Consider the following 21810-nt stretch of genomic DNA (forward strand, 5'->3'; position numbering starts at 1 on the left):
TTTTTTTCTCTCTCTTTTTTTTTTTCTTTATTAATTACGATCTTAGTCCTAAGGGATCTACAATTTTATAACATAATTTTTTGAATGATATTTTTTATTCAATTTTTATTTTTTTGCCTTTTTATATACTTCTATATCTAGCTAAGTTTTTGGTAGTACGGACAATATATCTCTCATACTTTCCTTTCATCCCTATCTTTTATACATTTCTATTCCTTTCTTTTTATTTGCATATTTCCAACCACACTACGCTTTTCTGTTCCCCTTTCTTCCAGCCATTTTAAGTTTATTTTATCTTAACATACTTATAAGCAACACTATCGATCTGCTCAGGCTCCTTGTTCTATTCTCCAGATGATGCACCACCTTGGTATTTAATATTAGGTTTTTGTCTTTATCTTCGTTCTTAGTACAACTGTCTAATTTCATTCTCAGAATCTCCATTCTGTCTAGTGGTACTCTAGCTCTTTTCTATATTTGATCCTAGCTTACAAAATCTCCCTGGATTAGTGTTTGTATGTGTAAGGTGTTATTTGTTTGTTTGTTTGCTTTTGCTTTTGTCTCTGATTTGTTCTGTTTCAGTTGTCAATTTCTGTTGGGTTTCTCTTTGAATATCTGATAGCATACTGGGGTTCCATCAGGTCTTTCCAGAGCCTTATGTCCTAATGGATTCAGTAATTGTGTATCTTATACATGTATGTGTTTCCTAGACTTTGTATTTGTTTAATCCAACACTAGGACATTAGTCTGAGGCTTGGACAGTCTTCTATAAACACCTCTATCACCAGGACAAGCAACCCCAAAAGTTTGGACAACCATGAGGAAACAAAGAAACACCATGCAGGCAAAGGAACAGGGAAAAACCCACAAGACCAAATAAATGAGGAGGAAATAGGAAAAATGCTTGAAAAAGAATTCAGAGTAATGATAGTAAAAATGATACAAAATCTCGATAACAAAATAGAGAAAGTACAAGAAACAGTTCATAAGAACTCAGAAAAACAAACAGCAATGGATAACAAAATAACTGAAATTAAAAATACTCTAGATGCTATAACCAGCAGAATGACTGAGGCAGAAGAACGAATAAGTGAGTTGGAAGATAGAATGGGGGAAATAAATGCCACAGAGCAGGAAAAACAAAAAAGAATAAAAAGAATAGAAGACAGTCTCAGAGACCTCAGTGATAACATTAAGTGTACCAACATTCGAATTATAGGCATCCCAGAAGAAGAAGAAAAAAAAGAAAGGGTCTGAGAAAATATTTGAAGAGGTTATAGTGGAAAACTTCCCCAACATGGGAAAGGAAATGATTAACCAAGTCCAAGAAGCACAGTGAGTCCCATACAGAATAAACCCAAGGAGAAATACACCAAGGCACATATTAATCAAACTAATGACAATTAAACACAAAGAAAAAATATTAAAAGCAGCAAGAGAAAAACAACAAATAACATATAAGGGAAAATCCATAAGGATAACAGCTGACCTCTCTACAGAAACTCTGCAGGCCAGAAGGGAATGGCAGGATATACTGAAAGTCCTGAAAGAGAGAAACCTACAACCAAGAATACTCTACCCAGCAAGAATCTCATTCAGATTTGAGGGAGAAATCAAAAGCTTTCCAGACAAGCAAAAGTTAAGAGAATTCAGCACCACCAAACCAGCCTTACAACAAGTGCTAAAGGAACTTCTCTAAGTAGGAAACACAAGAAAAGGAAAACACCTACAAATACAAACCCAAAACAATTCAGAAAATGGTCATTGGAACACAAGTCAATAATCACCTTAAATGTAAATGGATTAAATGCTCCAACCAAAAGACACAGACTGGCTGAATGGATACAAAAACAAGACCCTTCTATATGCTGCCTACAAGAAACCCACTTCAGACCAAGGGATACATATAGACTGAAAGTAAAGGGATGGAAAAAAATAATCCACGCAAATGGAAGTCAAAAGAAAGCTGGAGTAGCAATACTCATATCAGACAAATTAGACTTTAAAGTAAAGACTATTAAAAGAGACAAGGAAGGACACTACATAATGATCAAGGGATCCACTCAAGAAGAACATATCACAATGGTAAATATCTATGCCCCCAATATAGGAGCACCTCAATACATAAGGCAAATGCTAACAGCTATAAAAGGGGACATCGACAGTAACACAATAATAGTGGGAGACTTAAACACCTCACTTACATCAATGGACAGATCATCCAAACAGAAAATAAAGACACACAAGCTTTAAATGACACATTAGACCATCTCGACTTCATTGATATTTATAGGACATTCCATCCAAAAACAACAGAATACACTTTCTTCTCAAGTGCACACAGAACATTTTCCAGGATAGATCACATCTTGGGTCACAAATCAAACCTCAGCTAATTCAAGAAAATTGAAATCATATCAAGCATCTTCTCAGACCACAATGCCATGAGACTAGATATCAATTACAGGAAAAAAACTGCAAAAAATACAAACACATGGAGGCTAAACAATTCACTCTTAAACCAAGAAATCACTAAAGAAATCAAAGAGGAAATCAAAAAATATCTAGAAACAAACGACAATGAAAACACAACAACCCAAAACCTATGGGACGCAGCAAAAGCAGTTCTAAGAGGGAAGTTTATAGCAATACAGTCCTACCTTAAGAAACAAGAAAATTATCGAATAAACAACCTAACCTCACACCTAAAACAATTAGAAAAAGAAGAACAAAGAAACCCTAAAGTGAGCAGAAGGAAAGAAATTATAAAGATCAGATAGGAAATAAATGAAAAAGAAAGGAAGGAAACCATAGCAAAAATTAATAAAACTAAAAGCTGGTTCTTTGAGAAGATTAACAAAATTGATAAACCATTAGCCAGACTCATCAAGAAAAAAAGGGAGAAGATGCAAATCAACAGAATTAGAAATGGAAAAGGAGAAGTAACAACAGACACCTCAGAAATACAAAAGATCATGAGAGACTACTACAAGCAACTATATGCCAATCAATTGGATAACCTGGAAGAAATGGATACATTCTTAGAAAAATACAATCTTCCAAGACTGAACCAGGAAGAAATAGAAACCATGAACAGACCAATCACAAGTACGGAAATTGAGGCAGTGATTAAAAATCTCCCAACACACAAAAGCCCAGGACCAGATGGGTTCACGGGCAAATTCTATCAAACATTTAGAGAAGAGCTAACACCTATCCTTCTCAAACTCTTCCAAAATATAGCAGAAGGAGGAACACTCCCAAACTCATTCTACAAGGCCACCATCACCCTAACACCAAAACCAGGCAAGGATGTCACAAAAAAGAAAATTACAGATCAATATCACTGATGAGTGCAGATGCAAAAATCCTCAACAAAATACTAGCTAACAGACTCCAAGAGCACATTAAAAAAATCATACACCATGATCAAGTGAGGATGCAAGGATTCTTCAATATACGCAAATCAATCAACATGATACATCATATCAACAAACTGAAGGATAAAAACCATATGATCATCTCAATAGATGCAGAAAGAGCTTTTGACAAAGTTCAACATCCATTTATGATAAAAGCTCTCCAGAAAATGGGCATAGAAGGAAATTACCTCAACATAATAAAAGCCATATATGAAAAACCAAAAGCCAACATCATTCTCAATGGGGAAAAACTGGAAGAATTCCCTCTAAGAACAGGAACAAGACAAGGGTGTCCACTCTCACCATTATTATTCAACATAGTTTTGGAAGTTTTAGCCACAGCAATCAGAGAAGAAAAAGAAATCAAAGGAATCTAAATTGGAAAAGAAGAAGTAAAACTGTCACTCTTTGCAGATGACATGATATTATATATAGAAAACCCTAAACACTCTACCAGAAAACTGCTAGCACTGATTGATGAGTTTAGTAAAGTAGCAGGATACAAAATTAATTCACAGAAATCTCTTGCATTCCTATACACGAACAACAGAAGAGCAGAAAGAGAAATTAAGGAAAGAATCCCATTCACCATTGCAACAAAAAGAATAAAATACCTAGGAATAAACCTGCCTAAGGAGGCAAAACATCTGTATGCAGAAAACTTTAAGACATTGATGAAAGAAATCAAAGACGACACAAACAGATGGAGGGACATACCATGTTCCTGGATTGGAAGAATCAACACCGTGAAAATGACTGTACTACCCAAAGCAATTTACAGATTCAATGCAATCCCAATCAAATTACCAATGGCATTTTTCACAGAACTAGAGCAAGAAATCTTATGATTTGTATGGAAATGCAAAAGACCCCGAATAGCCAAAGCAATCTTGAGAAGGAAAAATGGAGTTGGTGGAATCAGGCTTCCTGACTTCAAACTATACTACAAGGCCATAGTGATCAAGACAGTATGGTACTGGCACAAAAATAGAAAGGAAGATCAATGGAACAGAACAGAGAACTCAGAGGTTAACGCAAGCATATATGGGTGCCTTATCTTTGACAAAGGAGGCACGAGTATACACTGGAAAAAAGACAGCCTCTTCAATAAGTGGTGCTGGGAAAATTGGACAGCAACATGTCAAAGAGTGAAATTAGAACACTTCCTAACACCATACACAAAAATAAACTCCAAATGGATTAAAGACCTACATGGAAGGCCAGACACTATAAAACTCCTAGAGGAAAACCTAGGCAGAACACTCTATGACATCCATCAAAGCAAGATCCTTTTGGACCCACCTCCTAGAATCATGGAAATCAAATCAAGAATAAACAAATGGGACCTCATGAAACTTAAAAGCTTTTGCACAGTGAAAGAAACCATAAACAAGACTAAAAGGCAACCCTCAGAATGGGAAAAAATAGTTGCCTATGAAACAATGGACAAAGGATTAACCTCCAAAATATACAAGCAGCTCATGCAGCTTCATGCCAAAAAAGCAAATAACCCAATCCACAAATGGGCAGAAGACCTAAAGAGACATTTCTCCAAAGAAGACATACAGATGGCCAACACACACATGAAAAGATGCTCAACATCACTCATCATCAGAGAAATGCAAGTCAAAGCCACAATGAGGTATCACCTCACACCGATCAGAATGGCCATCATCACAAAATCTGGAAACAACAAATGTTGGAGAGGGTGTGGAGAAAAGGGAACTCTCCTGCACTGTTGGTGGGACTGTAAGTTGGTACAGCCACTATGGAAAACAATTTGGAGGTTCCTTAAAAAACTACAAATAGAACTTCCATATGATCCAGTCATCCCACTCCTGGGCATATACCCAAAGAAAACCATAATCCCAAAAGAAACTTGTACCATCATGTTTATTGCAGCACTCTTTACAATAGCCAGGACATGGAAGCAACCGAAATGCCCATCAACAAATGAATGGATAAAGAAGATGTGGCATATATATACAATGGAATATTACTCAGCTATAAAAAGGGATGAGATGGAGCTATATGTAATGAGGTGGATAGACCTACAGTCTGTCCTACAGATTGAAGTAAGTCAGAAAGAGAAAGACAAATATTGTATGCTAACTCACATATACGGAATCTAAAAATGGTACTGATGAACTCAGTGACAAGAACAAGGACGCAGATGCAGAGAATGGACTGGAGAACTCGAGGTATGGGAGGGGGCGGGGGGTGAAGGGGAAACTGAGACGAAGCGAGAGAGTAGCACAGACATATATATACTACCAACTGTAAAATAGGTAGTCAGTGGGAAGTTGTTGTATAACAAAGGGAGTTCAACTCGAGGATGGAAGATGCCTTAGAGGACTGGGACGGGGAGGGTGGCGGGGGGAAGTCAAGGGAGGGAGGGATTACGGGGATATGTGTATAAAAACAGATGATTGAGCTTGGTGTACACCCCCAAAAATAATAAATAAATAAATAAAATTAAAAAAAAAAAACTAAAACATTGATGAAAGAAATTAAAGGAGACACACATAAGTAGAAAGACATTTCATGTTCATGGATTGGAAGACTTAATATTGCTAACATGTCCATCTACTCAAAGCAAACTACAAATTTAGTGCTATCCCCATCAAAATTCCAATGATATTTTTTACAGAAATAGATAAAACAATCTTAAAATTCATATGGAACTGCAAAGATCTTCAATAACCAGAGGTATCTGAGCAAAGAGAATAAAGCTTGAGGCATCACACTTCCTGATTTCAAACTACATTTCAAAACTACAATAATTAAACAGTATCACCCTGCCATAAGACAGACATAAAAACCAATGAAATGGAATAGAGAGCTCAGCAAAAAACCCATGCATGTGTAGTCAACTGATCTTTGACATGGGTACCAAGAACATACAATAGGCAAAGGACTTGAATGGATAGCTCTCCAAAGATGATATACAAATGAGCAACAGACATATGAAAAGGTATTCAATATTACTAATCATCAGGGAAATACAAATCAAAGCCACAGTGAGTTATCACCTCACACCTATTAGAATGGCTTTTTTTTTTTTTTAAGATAAGTGTTGGGGATGATGTGGAGAAATTGGTACCCTTGTGTACCGTTGGTGGGAATGTAAAATGATGCAGTCACTATGAAAAATATTATGGAAGTTTCTCAAAAAATTAAAAATAGAACTACCATATGTATGATCCAGCAATTTCACTTATAGGTATATAGAGAAAAGAATTGAAATCAGGATCTTGAAGTATTATTTGTACTCCCATGTTCACTGCAGCATTATTCACAGTAGTCAAAATATGGAAACAACCTAAATGTCCATCGATCAATGAATGGATAAAGAAAATGTGATATCTATAGACAACAGAATATTATTCAGCCTTAAAGAAAAAGAAAGGAATCATGTCATCTGTGGTAACATGGATGAACTGGAGGACATTATGTTGAGAAATAAGCCAGTGATAGAAGGAAAAATACTGCATGATTCCACTTTTGTGAGGTATATAAAATAGTCAAACTCATAAAAATAGAGAGTAGAATGGTGATTGCCAAAACCTGGGTAAAGGGGGAAATAGGGAGTTGTTCAACAGGTAAAAGTTTCAGTTATGCAAAATGAGTGAGTTCTAGAAATCTGCTGCACAACACAGTATCCATAAATTAACAATATTGTCTTGTGCACTTAGAATTTTTATAAGGGTAGATCTCATGTTAAGCATTTTTAGCACACACACACAAAAACAAACAAAACTCAGAAAGTGGCCTGAGGAATCTCTCGGACATGGTGGATATGGTTGTTACCTTGACTGTGGAGATAATTTCACAGGTATATGCTTATGTCCAAAACTCAGCAAATTGTATGCAATATATACGTGCAGTTTTTTGTATATTAATTAATCCTCATTTTTAAAAATATATATAAAACAAGAACAAGTGAATATAAAAAATGACTAGTTAGAAATCTTGGAAATGAAAAATAATCTCTGAAATTTAAAAAAAACTCAAATTTTAAAAACTCAAGACAAAATAAACTGTAAATTTTAAGCTGAGTACACTTGAAGACCTAATCAGTGAACTAAGGAAGAGTACTAGGAATTCACCTAAAAATCAAGCAGAATAGTAAATAAGTAAATAAATAAATAAATGTTTTACTTGAAAGAATAATTTGAAGGATGAATTCAGAATTCCCAATATACATGTAAAAGATATTCCTGGAAAAGAGGGACTAGAAGAGAGATTGTATTCAAAGTAATAATGGCTAAATTTTTCAGAATTAAAAAAGATATGACTCAGACAGAATAGGCATTTCTAAGTACAAAATAATTTAATTAAATATTAGTCAATGTTTAGATACATAAATGAAACTTCAAACCATCGAAGATATGGAGAAAATTTTAAAGCTACCAAAGAGTAAAGAGAAAAAAAATTTATACAGAAAGATAAGTAGATTAATTTCTCATTTTCAATAATAATAAAGCTGTCCAGTAAAGATACACAGACACTTGTGGAGAAAACTACAAAATATTATAGAAGGAATTTAATGAACAATTGAAAGAATGTAAAGATTCATAGATAGGAGTGTTTTAAGGCCATATCTTACTCTTTAAATTCTGTATAATTTGAATAAAAATCTACAATTCAAAAGGAAAAATAAAAGCCTAAAACTATCAAGATGAGAAAAATGTAAGATAAGTGATTTGAGATACAGATTCTAAAACGTATTGAAAAGCTACGTAGTTAAAAAGAATTTAATAATTCTGCAAGAGTTGATTTTTGAAAGGGTAGGTGATTGAGGGACAAAATAAAGTCTATAAATTCACATATCTGCATTTATAGAAATTCGGCATAGAAAGTATGTAGCAACATGAGTGGGCAAAAGATGGGTCATCTGATTAAGAAAAAAAAAGCCAGGGAATTTTGGCTCTCCATTTAGAAAAAAAGCTATCAGATTCCTATATAAATAAATTTAGGCCCGACACTTGAAAAAAATTTTTTAAGCTTTAGAGAAAAAATACAGAAATACAATAGAATATAGAAAGAATTTCTCATCCAAGGTAGTAAAAACACAAACCATAAGAGAAAGGATTTTTAAATAACTTCATTAAAATTAAAATCCTCTTATCAACCAGAAATACAATAAAGCGAATTACATAGATGAGCCAAATCCAAGAAAAATATTTGCAAGTATATACTTAAAAAGAAATATTAAGAATCTAAAAATAACGCCACAAATTCATGAAAAAAAGAAACAAACAACCCAACAGAAAGATAGAAGGAGACTATAAATAAGGTAGTTTGCAGGAGAGAAACAATTATGTTCAATAATCATGAAAAAATACTTCAGTGGTATTCAAGGAAATGCAAATTAAATTAAGAACTTTCCATATTATCAGACTGTCAAATAAATAAATTAGTCCAATATACCAACAGTTGGTGAAACAGAACTGTCTCACATTGTTGGTGCAGATATAAAACTGATACAACCATCTTGGATAGCAGTTGGGCAATACCCAGTAAAGTTCAAGTGCATCCTTTCCACTCAGAAATTTCAACAACTACTTTTATACAATAGCTTAGATAATCTCTTTCCTATATTCACCTGGAGCTAGGTACAAAGATGTTTGTGGCCTTATAATAATGAAAAAATTGGGGGAAAGAGCCCTAAACAGTCAACAGTAGAAAAATGGACAAATGAATTATGTGTTTATAAAAGAAATGCTATATCCATTTAAAACAAATTCACAATAGGTCTACATGTATCAACATGAATGCATTTGAAATAGCTAAAACAATGAAAGAAAAAGCAAGTTGGAAAATCATATATATGGAAAATCTTGTTTAATCTCAAAACCACATGTTGTTTATTAATGTATCAATGGCCACATGTGGTAAAATCACAAAAGCATGGATAAAAGGATACGAACTACATTCTAGATAGTGGTTGACTTTCAGGATTTCAGAGGAGAAAGAAGTGAAGGAGTGGTATATATAAATCTTGAATGTTTTACTTGTTTTTTAAAAATTCAAGCAAATGTGGCAAAATGTCAACATTTTAAAAATATGTATACAAATGTGTTTATTATATATTTTGCATATGTTCTTACTATCTCAGTTTTTAAAATGTTTTTAAAAGATATACGTCACTATTTTTTTTTTTTTTTTTAACGTCAGGGAACAGGAATTTCTTGTCCATTTTGGTAATTATCTGCACTTCAGATAATTGCTTCATCTCTCTGGTAGTTTGAGAGAAACTTCTTTTAATAGGAAAGGTGGAGATGGCCCTAAATGAGCCGGAAAGGCACAGCGTACACACACAGAGCAGGAAACCACGGTCAAGTGACATTATACCTCCTACTATCGAATGGAATTTACAACCTCTGTATTCAGCAGAGCTGCCTCTGTCTGGTGGATGTGGTTTGTTTGCTGAACTTCTTGATATAACTTTTGGAAGTGGTAGAGGGTATATAGATTTTTTAACAGAAAATAGCTGTTTTTATTTTTTGAGGAAGTCCTCTGGACTACTCCCCCTTTTTTCCATACAGTGTTTTGAGGAGGAATCATGACTTAAAAAATATTTTAGTAAGATCAGTCTTACTCATAATTTTGAATCTTTTTATCCTTCCCGTGATTTTCCTTCAAAATAAACAAAAGTAGACATTTCTTATGTTGCTCTCAATTAGTTCAAGAATTTATAATACTGAAATGCTTTGCTACTCTAGAACAGAATTTGATTCAAGTTTTTACTTGTTATGGTGGCAGGGTTAATTTTAATGAAGACATCAGATGTACTTGCTATGTTCACTAGACTTGAGGGGGATTGAGAGGGGAAAATGATTCACCCAGAGTCTAATTTACTTGCTAATTGGCCTTCTTTTACTGTTGTATCATTGTTTGCTGGTGGTAGCAATGGTAGTGATTGTGGTGTACAATGGTGGTAATGGTGGTGTCCTTCTGTTTTAGGAGTAGGGGGCTTGATAAGAAGGTGGAGAAAGAGAGGGAAGAGAAAAAAATTCAAGAGACGAAGATGATAGAGCTAGAGATAATGTGTCACTCTAAGAATTTCCAGTGACAAAACGAAGCAATTTTTTCCTCTATCTCAGAGATGGTTCTAGAAAACAAATACTTAGGATGACTTCTGAGTTGTCATACTGAGACAACTTCTGAGTTTTCTTCTCCATCAAAAGAACCTGTTTACCAAAAATCATTCACCTTCATTTTAGTTTTTCTGAATATATGTAAATAGCAAATGAAATGTTTTCTCTATCTTTTGTTCCTTTCTCCTTCTTAACAAAAATATCCAGAGATCTCTGATTTTAAAAATAACCCTATTGATATTTAATATAAGGTTTTTAAACTAAGACACTTGACATTGTGCCTGGACTAACCTTATGTTGTTGAATGCCTAAAGTGCTGATGGGAAAGACTTTCCTGTCCAGGACTCCAGGACTGACCAAGAAAGATCATGTAATGGAAAACAGGAATTGGAAGAAGGAGGTGTTCCTAGGATGGATCCATCAGTAGGACAACTGTATAATTTGTCAGCCAAAGAAGGACATTTTTGAGAATGAAAGCAGTAGCTAATCAAAAGGGACGCCTGTACAGCAGGTGTAACCCAGCGCTATCCCAAGAAAACCGGGACAGATGGCCACCCTACCCATTCAAAGGGGGATACATCTGTTTTCCTCCTTTTCTAGACTTTGAGCTTCCTTAAGATATGGGAAAAAGAGGGCTTTCCTACAAATTCTGGGAATGTAGCTATCAGAGACAATAGATATGGTGCCTTAGCCAGATGTGACTGTAATATCCTGGGACGCATATGCAAAAATAGGAAATGTACCTAAGTGTTTGTGGGAAGCTCCACAGACAAGATGTAAATTTGAACCTCACATTGAAGAATGGCCAAGTTTTCAAAATAGGTTATGTGTCTAGGGATTCATTCTGGGCAAAAGGACACTACCTTGAAGCACATTTCTGGTTTGCAAGTTGCACCCAGTGATAAAGCTAAAAGGGAAGGTCCAAAAGAGGTAGTAACCCAGGGCTTCGCAAACTGTAACTTACAGAAGAATCACCTGGGGAATCTGAAAGTGGTGATCCCGATTCAGTACTTACGGGAAAAAGCCTGAGATGCTGCATTTCTCACAAGCTCCCAGATCATGCTGATGCTACTGGTCCATGGACCACAGAGCTGGTACACAGAGAAATCCAAATGAGCAATCCAAGTGTTGATTCTAGAATGGTAAAGCAAGATTTGCAAGGAAGAGCAGGTAGGAAGCATTTTTTTTAATCAGAGATTTTACGCAAATGCCAAGGCCAAGCAGGTAAGAGAATGCGTGAGATGGTGCAGAGGTACCATGCAGAACTGAAAAGCACAAGTCAGTATCTAAAAGGGAATTGTCAGGGTCCTCAAGTCTGGAGAATTATTGACCTGGAAGAATATGATCCCAATATTACCAAATTCCTTAGTTTCTCAAGAGAAGGCAGAAATTCGGATTTTATTTCTACCATGAAATCTGGTTTGCAAATCTTGACTCAGATTAAATGCATAAATACACATACCATTTTAAGTCAAGTAAACTGTATTTTCTTGCTAGACTTGGCCATCAGTTTACAAGTGCTTCGTCTACATAGTCAAACTAGGTCGAAGCGTCCAAGAGTCCAGGATATGGTCACAGGCAGGTGGAAGCTATCACTTAAGAGTACCTGGGAGCTCACTGGTATGACTGCCTGACTGAACATTAAGGAGTACAGTGTAGAAGGGTGCATGATGAGGAGAAGGGATCAGAACACAAATATGAAGAAGGAATATAGATTCAACTCTTTAGAAATGTTTCAGGAAGTACTAGGGTGAGTCTTAGAGTGAAGGTGGCCTTGAATGCAAGATGAGGAGTTTGGATTCTTTTCAATAAACACCTGAAAAATCACTGACTTGATCGTTGTAAATCAGGGCTGGGCCAGTTAAAATGTGAAAGTCGTCATGGCAAACTAATAATTTAATGCTTGAAATTTTGCTTTTTATTCTGTCCCCAAAGTTGCTCCATCTGAGCAGACTATGAGTGTCTAGCTGAAGCAGACCCATGTGGAAATGAAATTTCAACCCTATGGCAGGGGTTGTGTGTGGTGAACAGAATTTGCTAGCACCAATATTCTATTTCTGTTTCTGATGTTGCAGCCTTCCCTTGTGGATTGGCTCCAGACAGTTGTCAGGGTAGCTGGTCCCTTAAGCCAGCCTCATGCAAGGGAATGATGAAAACAAAGTAGTTTTTTGGAAGATGTCCTGATTTTGGAACAGCCTTGCCTGCAGTGGAGGAAGTGAAGTGGAGGCTGAAGGGCAGATTTGAGAAGTAAAATGACAGGGGGATGGATAGGACCAAGAGACTGGTTGGTTGTGATTAAAAAGCAAGATAGTAGAAAGGTCCATTTTATCTTTGAAATCTAGGTTCCGGTAAGTGTGATAGAAAGGGCAGAGTCATAATGAAGAGTTCTGGGTTTATGCATGTGTTCTAACGGAGAGAAAAAGCAGGCTAGGTCACTCTCTACAGTCGCATTTTAAATTAAGCTCCTATTCACAGATTCTCTCCAGAGCAAGTGGGGAAGATTTAGTCAAGGCTCAGCTTTGTTTCACTGTTTTTTATTGTTTGTCAAGATTATAGAGGCAGACTTTGCATAAAATTGTCAACATCAAAACACCTTTATTCTCTCTCCTTGAAAAAGATAGCATAATAAAGATATGACACAATAGTGTCTTATTACGAATTTCTTAGAAACCCACTGAAAGTGCAGGAATGCTGGGTGAGCAAATACCAGGCCAAGAGGACTCACCTTGGGGTAGGTGAATCAGAGGGCAGCAGAGCTAGGAATGTTATTGCCCTGGGAAAACCTTAAATAAAAGACCTCATTAAACTCACACAGCAGTTTTTGTAAATTTGTAAATTTCAAATACAGCTCAGAATTTGCAGAGAGTAAGCAGTGTGAGAGCAAAACAAAGCCTATAAGAGATGAGAACTTTTATTGTTCACTTAGTACATCCTGGGTGATTTCATATCAAAATTATTTATATAAGCCAAGTACAATATAATGATAAATTTCAACAATTTCTTAACAATGCCCTAAAAGAGAAACCCACAGTTTTACATCTATAGCAAAGCAAAAGATTCTATTAAAAGTCTCCATCCTGTTGAGTCCCCCTGTTTCTTCCCAGGAACTCAGCTGTCTTTCCAAAAGGCAAAGCAGAAGGCTCTTCACCTCCAGCTCCATGTCACTTAGGAGCAAATTCAGTCTTATCTAGGCATGTACTAGGCACTGTCCTTTTTTTCTTTAAGAACTTTTATTGAGATACAATTGACATACAATAAACTGCATATATTTAAAGTGTACAATTTGGTATTTTTTTCCTTATTAGTAATGTATACATGGCAATCCCAATCTCCCAATTCACCCCCCTCCCCCTCCCCCCAACCCTTGGGCACTGTCCTTTCTCTGCAAAAAAGTACACCTAAAATTTTCTTCCAGGTTGATTTCCCTTTTTAGTAGAGGGAGAGGAAGGTCGGTGTGCATGGGTCCCACCCAACTAGGCCCCAAGAAATTCAGTTAAAAGGCAGGGAGTCTATTTTACAGGCCAAACGAAGGAAAATACAAACACCCCTGTGCACTGATATGAGCACAAAAAATTGACTGCATCTGTTTTGAAGGAAATGTGAAGGAAACGTAATGAATGAGGATGCTTTTACATCATTGGTTTTTCTTGTGTATTAAATTTTGACTCTTAAAACCCCTCAGAAATAACTATTTGCTGCCCATCTCAAAGGTGCAGAGGCCTTCAGAGTTTCCTCTTAACTTTCTCCGTGACTCGACTGTATTCAGCACATGTGATTGTGATTTGAACAAGGATTTCCCAGCCTCGTTATTTCACCTTGTGTTTCGTCTTTGTTCTGTCCAGGAAGCAGAATGCGCTTACACCCTGTTTGTCGTTGCCACGTTTTGGCTGACAGAAGCTCTGCCTCTGTCGGTAACAGCTTTGCTGCCCGGCTTAATGTTCCCTCTGTTTGGTATCATGCCTTCCAAGGAGGTAAGTTCTCCTGTGAATGTCTGACCTAATCAGATTCCCAGCTTCGTGTTGCTATGTCCAATAAGAAAGTTGTATTTAAAAGGAGCAAGAATCCTGTTAATAAGGCTTCCACGTAAGTCTTCCAAACTTCCAGCTGTTTCTTACCTCTGGAATTCTGCATGTGTGTCCACCTTCAGGTGGACAAAAACAAAAGACAGGCTGTGGCTTCCTGAGTCACATGTGTCAGTAGGAGAAGTGCTTGTCCCATCTTCCCAGGCTGACATCTATGCTCCGCCCAGCGCCTGCCTCCCAACAAAAGGGCTCATTTTTTCCTGTCCTGCATCAGCGTGTTCTAGTCAACAGAATTCGGTCTCATGCAGTGTTGGAAAAGCTATTTTTGTTTATTTTTTTTTTAATTTTTTTTTATTTTTTTGGGGGTACACCAAGTTCAATCATCTGTTTTTATACACATATCCCCGTATTCCCTCCCTCCCTTGACTCCGCCCCCACCCTCCCTCAAGTCCCCCCCACCCTCCCCGCCCCAGTCCTCTAAGGCATCTTCCATCCTCGAGTTGGACTCCTTTTGTTATACAACGACTTTCCACTGACTATCTGCTATTTTTGTTTTTAATGAAGAAAAAGCTTCCCTGTTCTCTTTTCCAGAAACCTGCCATTTCAGAAGATAAAGCCAAATTAACTTTCACGTGTATTTCCATTTTGTTCTTGCTGAGAGGAGTTTATTCATGCTGAGTGGTGTTTCTTACCTTTATGCAATCTAAGGGTACCCATCTGAAGAAAATGGATTCAGTTTTCCATTGAAAGCATGAAATGCATTGAAACCAGAATGTCTATCTCCCTGCAGCTTTCAGCCACCCAGCACACAAGTGTCTAAACCACAGCTGAAACATTCTCAGGCAAGATGTCATGTTCAAGATGCCAGGCCATGCAATTTATCACCTTTGGATTTCTATCTTCTGCCTGGGTCCAGTACTGCTATCATGAGGCTGATCTGTCTTGTAATGTGGGTGGAGATTTTGTTTTTGTTTACTAACCCATGATACCCATGATACAGTTTATTTTTCCCCCATTGTGGGAGAAGCTTTCACCACAGCCTTGTGATTCAATTTAAGCCAAGCATTTCATAAAGTCAGATTTCTTGAATATCAGTACCATGAGGTATTTTTAAATAAGTTTTCTATGTTTCGATGTTTGAAAAATGTGTTGTATAGGGTATCCCATTCTATGAGAGTGATAGTATACACTAGTGTTTAAAGGTTTTGAGAAGGCCTACAAGAAAGAAAATTCTAGAATCTTAGAAAACTCTGTTTTCTAAACTTATTTGACCACGGAAACTTTTTTTTTTTAAGAAAAATATTACATACCTTTCAGTGTATTCTTTGGTAAATCCTGCTACTAGTGGTTGCCCAAGTGTCTGTAGACTCTACTAATTTCCAAAAGTGACTGCAGTTTTGGCATAATGGTGGTGATGAAGTTATTGGTGAGCCAGAGCTTGACTTGAGACTTTCCCAGATCACAGTCATGGCCATTCTGCCATAGGAGCACAAACTAATTAACCCCAGTTCACAGACGGAGAAATTAAGGCATAGAAGGCACTTACCTGATGTTACTCAGCTCTTTAAAAACTCGGTATATGGGTACCCTTTTTTTCATACATGTTTTTCTTAACACTACTGTTTCTAGATAAGGATGTGGAACTTATTTAAATTTATATTCAAACACATCTACCTTTCTTTCAACAAAATAGAAAGATTATGTAGTTGAAGGTCAAAGTTAAGAGCAGTGAAATAATATCTTTCTGGTGCAACATTGTTTTTTCCCCACCAATGTAAATAATCACAGGTTTAATTGTAATTTCAGGTGGCATCTGCTTATTTCAAAGATTTTCACCTGCTGCTAATTGGAGTCATCTGTTTAGCTACATCAATAGAAAAATGGAATCTGCACAAAAGGATTGCTCTGAGAATGGTCATGATGGTGGGTGTGAACTCAGCTTGGTAAGTACTGTTTATTGCTCCAGGTTTACATTCCAAACAGACCATTTTTGTGCCGAGTAAATAACCAGATAAGTAATGCACAGCCAGGCAATCATTTGTACGGCAGTGTAATTCGTGACTTTTTTTTCTCTGCAAATATGAAAGTGATATAAAAGGTACTTAAGTTGGAGGAGGGAAAAAAAAAAAAAAAAACACTTTTTCCTTTCACGGCAGGTCTAATTACAGGGAGATTGGAATAAGTGCATACAACTCTCTCACCTTTTATGCGCTGTAGGAGTCAAAGCTGAAAGACGCCTTGAACCTCAACAGACAAGATGGATAGACTTCAGAGTAGGTTTCAGTGCTATCTTGTTTATTTGGCTGATTACACATTCAAGACTTGTTCAAGAGTATCCTTGATCATCAGGGAGGATGTTAAGAACCAAAGACGTTACTGACAAAATACAAATGTGTGCAGAAAAATTCCAAGGTGAACATTTCTCTTTTTAAAGGAACTGTTCCAGAGTGAAATACTTAAGGTTTCATCTATAGAATGTGGAATCACTCATTGGACTGATTTTCCCCACTAAAATAAATGCTTTATCCATTAAATTAATTGGCTGTTTTAGTTTTAATTCTAGCTCTTACTAAGAATATACATGTGAGCTAAAAAAAATTCCAGTGTCATAATCATTTACATAATGGCATTATGCTTTAAAGCCTTAGGTGGCTCTTCCCGTCTCATCTTTCTTAAAATATAGGAAAATGGTATTGAATTATGTTGCATAATTCATTTCAGGGTACAAGCACGTCTGTGTTTATCATTTACGGAGCAAACTGTTTTGTTAAATAGAAAAAAAATTCAATAACTCAGATGAGACATATTTTTTAAAATATCCGTTACTCAAAAATTTTAGAACATGTGTGTATTAAGGGCATTTCACTCTCAAAAAGAAATGGTGTTCCATGCTCTTGAAGTGCTGTAGAATGTGTCTCTTTTCTTTGGCCATCTGCTCCCTGGCCCCAGGGGGTGGGGTCGTGCACTGCACAGTGGGGCAGGTCCTGTCCATTACACCAAGTGGGTTTTCATTTAAGGCATTTTTACCACACAGAAGTTTTATCAGTTCCCAACCTTTCTGTATTGGAAGATTTCTTGTTTTGCCAATGCCTTAAGTTAAAATCGTTTCTATTTTTTTTTTTATTAAGAATCATCTCTTGTTTAAACAGTTTTCTAAAAAGTTTTCTTTTGTTTTACACCTGTAGTTGGAACTTATAGTGTGGAATTTTTCTCATAGACCCATTTCAAAAGAGAGTCAGAGAATTTCATAAATGACTATAGGGAAAGATGTGCTTCAGATTGATTTTCTTGGCCCTCCTACTCAAAAGAGATCGTATTTTTTTCCCAACTGTGATTTTGAAAGTTTACAGACATGGTTTAACATCCTATAATCTTACTTATGTTATTTTTTAAGGGAGAAGAATTACTCTATTTGTAAGAGGAGACAATGTAATACATCCAGTCTTGACAACAGGCAGGAATATCAGATTCAGGAGAGCATGAATAATTGAATCTACAGAAAATTCTGAAACCTCATTTTAGCTAGTGATTTTAACCATTTCCTCCACCCACCATGTTGAACCAGAGGAGTTAACAAGTAAAAAGCAGATTTATAAATATTAATCTCCCTCCTTGCCCTTGTGCCTCCTTGACACATATACGAATAAATAGAGATATGACCCAAATATAAAAGAAAGAATAAGGGATCTTAAATGCAAATGCCAATTGCACCTTATCTTACTAGCATTTGAAGATGTGTCATCTGTAAAGGGCATTCAAATATTGGCATAATATTATAAGCTGTCACACCGTCTACCAACGTGCAGTTTGATTAGAAGTTTTATCATTTTTCTGGGTTTGGAGAGAAGATCCTTATGGTTTCCAGGGAGACAAAGCTCATAAGAAATCCACTTTTACATGTGCCATTTTGATTTCTACCTGGTTATACCTGTCCTCAGAGTTCCTCATCTGGGAGGAATCTTAACCTTCTATGTTTTGAAAAAATTAATTCCCAACTCACCAACAACGTCTTTTGCAGTTAAGTAATATGGAGCTGGTGAAGCTCGACGGTACGGTTCACACTAAAGGCCCTCTTATTTCAGGCTGACCTTGGGGTTCATGAGCAGTACTGCCTTCTTATCCATGTGGCTTAGCAACACCTCGACTGCTGCCATGGTGATGCCCATCGTGGAGGCTGTGGCCCAGCAGATCATCAGTGCTGAAGCAGAGGTTGAGGCTACTCAGATGACTTATATCAGTGGATCGATCAACCATGGACTGGAAACAGATGGTATCACATGTTGATTTGGCCACAGTGGGGTCTAGTTGTTTGGGCAATAGGAGAAACTCAAGAATTCTGGGTTATATTTTGAATTAATTATCCATATAATACACACATGATGTGAAAGTAACCTTCCTCTTTCTCTATTTCCCAGTATTTATAAAAGGGAATTATGTTACCCACATATTTTACCTTCAATTAATGGTTGAATTTACATTTTCTGGCAAAAGGGAAAGAATAAGAATGACTCTTCTATCCTCCAGCCAGTCTGATAGAACTCTCTCCTCTTTCATGTCTTTATCAGTAGACCTCCAGGTTATTCTTTTATACTGAAATGACTTTCCTGCATAATATTGGGAACCTTTAATTCCTATATTCTATTTGGAAACAGCATCACATTTTACCTTGGTTATTTCTGGTTCTGATAAATTGCTCTGATGCAGTGAAAAAGTGTTGGGAGGATATTGGTGTTTATAAAATACTTTATTATGATGAATGTTATGTCAGTACAAGGTGAATTTGTTTATTTTACGTTTCTAATAACGTTTCCATTTTCACACACACACACACACACACTGATAACCCTTCATTTAAATTATTTTTTTTTTCTACTTAATGTTTTACAGAAAATGTTAACGAACATGAAACAAATGAGAGAAAAGAGAAAACAAAACCAGTTCCAGGGTAAAGAATATTATTTTGATTAGGATTTTCCAAATTATGTTTTAATAAAATTATAAAGTGGATCAATTTGTTTTTCAGAAACAGTAATGATGCAGGGAAAATCTCAAGCAAGATGGAGCTGGAAAAGGTACATTAATCTGGATTCTCTCTAAATAATTACGGATGAAATTATATTAGATCTGCAGTTAGATATGTGTGCATTTAAAAAACCTGTTACTTGCTTCCTTGTCTATAAATTGCTTTACTTGCCTACGTCAAAGCATGGTGTGATGGTTTGATAAGCCTTCATGGATGGACTGAAATCAACATCCTGATAGGAAGCATTTTAGGCTCTGAAAATCAGCATCATTTTCTTCTTTGACCAGGTTCATGATGATGGCAGTTAGCATATGTGGTTTAAAGAAATATGATGCTCGTCTCAGAATATTGTTTTATTTTCTTATTAAAATCTTGCTGCCCTTTTATTAAGCACATCCTATTTCTTCCAGGTTATAAACTTAGAGCAACTCCTTTTCATGTAATTACAATCTAGTTATCTTTAGTGTCCTCCTTGCCACTAAATTCAGTGCACAATTCATGAGCTGCTACTGTCAAGTACAGGTGGAGGAGTTGTTGTAGCTATTCTGGCTATTAAAGGAAGGAGGGAGACTTTTGTAAACTATCCCATAGAATTCTTTTCCCCAGAATAAATCAATATAGAAATATTATACTAGGTTGTATTGGGAGCAATATATCTTGAGACCACTGAAAAATAATCCTGCATAGAAATAGTCCTACGGTAACCATGGCATTAGAAATATGAGAGTGGGGCATATGTTCCTTCCTCAGGCTATAATGCATTAGCATGCAACTCAATAGGAAAAAGAAAACCATCTTGTTATTTACAGAAATCGTCAAGGAAAGAGCGATTTTTATGCAAAGAGCAAACTAATACAAATAGAAGTTTTAAACCACTAGCTACAGTGTATATTAAGGGCTTTTAAGATGAGAATTGAATACATATTTATGAAAATATTATCATCTTTAGGGAGAGAAGTAATTCTGTTAAACCATAGAAAATCAACAGTATACCAGGTGTATTACAGAAGAATGCAGTAGAAATGGGCTTTAAAAACTGTTGGATATACTTGCACTCAATAACTTTCTTGTGGTCACCTTTAGAAACCCAGTTTTCTGGTGTGATGCCTAAATTTTGGGTCAAGGCCCTTCCGATGGATTTGACATCCAACACTGTCCTAGGCATTGTAGGAAGGTCTATGGTGAAAAGACCTGCTCCTTACTATAAGCAGCTCAGAGTCTAATGGGGAAGATGGACTTAAAAAAAAAAAGTGTGACATAAATACCACAGCAAAAGTATACACAGAGGTCCGATCTCCCAGAAGCTGAAGCAACTAGCTCAACCTGGGAATATTGCCAGGAGGGAATATGAGGAGAAGAAATTTGAGTTTGGAGGTTAGATGGCATGCACAATCAGAGAAGTGCAAACTCCATGCACACAGGGACCGTGTTGACTTGATTCACCATTTAATCCCTTAGCACATTCCATTGCCTGCCACAGAGTAGGTATTCAATAGATATTTATCTTGACTAATGAAGGAGTGAAAAAGGAAGAGGTGATGTAATCAGAGAATACAATGAGTTCAAAGACCCAAAAATGTAGAGAGCAGGGCTTTTTTGGGAAACATCTCCAGTACAGGTGCCAGGGATGAACTGTGTTTGGATAAATTGGGCCAGGTTAAAAACAGCAATTCATGCCGTGCAATGGAGTCTAGTTCATCTTAAGGGAAATGGAGAGCTTTGAAGCTAGGAGGCAGTGTGGTGAATTCTGCCCTTTGAGAAGCTTACTATGGCAACAATGTGAAGGGCAGAGGGTATAGACCTAACTGGACTTTTTGAGTAATCTAACTTTGTGGATGAAAGAGAGGAAAGTATAGAAGATGCCTTTGCTACAGTTAGCTCAGTAAGGGCAGATGGCGAGGTCATGGATTGAGATGGGGAACACCCAGGGAGGAATAAGTTTTCAACAGGGAAAAGTAAGATAATTGGGGTATACTTAGGCAGTAAAGGCTGAGATCTGAGTTTGGGAGAGGAGAGCAGACCTTTTAACAATTTTATAAATTTATACATAAAAATTTAGTTTTGTGTAAAAAAAATTAAAGGGTATTTTTTTGCTCTATAAAAGTGTTATTCATAAGAGATCACATGAAAGTACTTTTTTATATACTGTACATTTAAGATGTGTTTTGATTTTTAGCAATTATAAATTTTCTCAGATATAAACATATTGCATATTTGTGTTAAAATTATAATAAATTGCA

The 21810-nt window shown here is 36.3% G+C and overlaps 1 protein-coding gene across 1 annotated transcript in view; it reads left to right on the plus strand.

The window, feature by feature from the left end:
* Positions 1 to 21810, plus strand: part of SLC13A1 (solute carrier family 13 member 1) — an 88608-nt gene that overhangs the window by 11759 nt on the left and 55039 nt on the right. The window contains exons 2-6 of the mRNA XM_057732968.1: positions 14368 to 14496; positions 16354 to 16490; positions 18630 to 18817; positions 19435 to 19492; positions 19571 to 19619. Of these exons, the coding sequence (XP_057588951.1) occupies positions 14368 to 14496; positions 16354 to 16490; positions 18630 to 18817; positions 19435 to 19492; positions 19571 to 19619 (561 nt within the window). The remainder of the gene's footprint in view (positions 1 to 14367; positions 14497 to 16353; positions 16491 to 18629; positions 18818 to 19434; positions 19493 to 19570; positions 19620 to 21810) is intronic.

Source organism: Hippopotamus amphibius, chromosome 4 (assembly GCF_030028045.1).
Source record: "Hippopotamus amphibius kiboko isolate mHipAmp2 chromosome 4, mHipAmp2.hap2, whole genome shotgun sequence".
In the NCBI taxonomy this organism is placed as follows: domain Eukaryota; kingdom Metazoa; phylum Chordata; class Mammalia; order Artiodactyla; family Hippopotamidae; genus Hippopotamus; species Hippopotamus amphibius.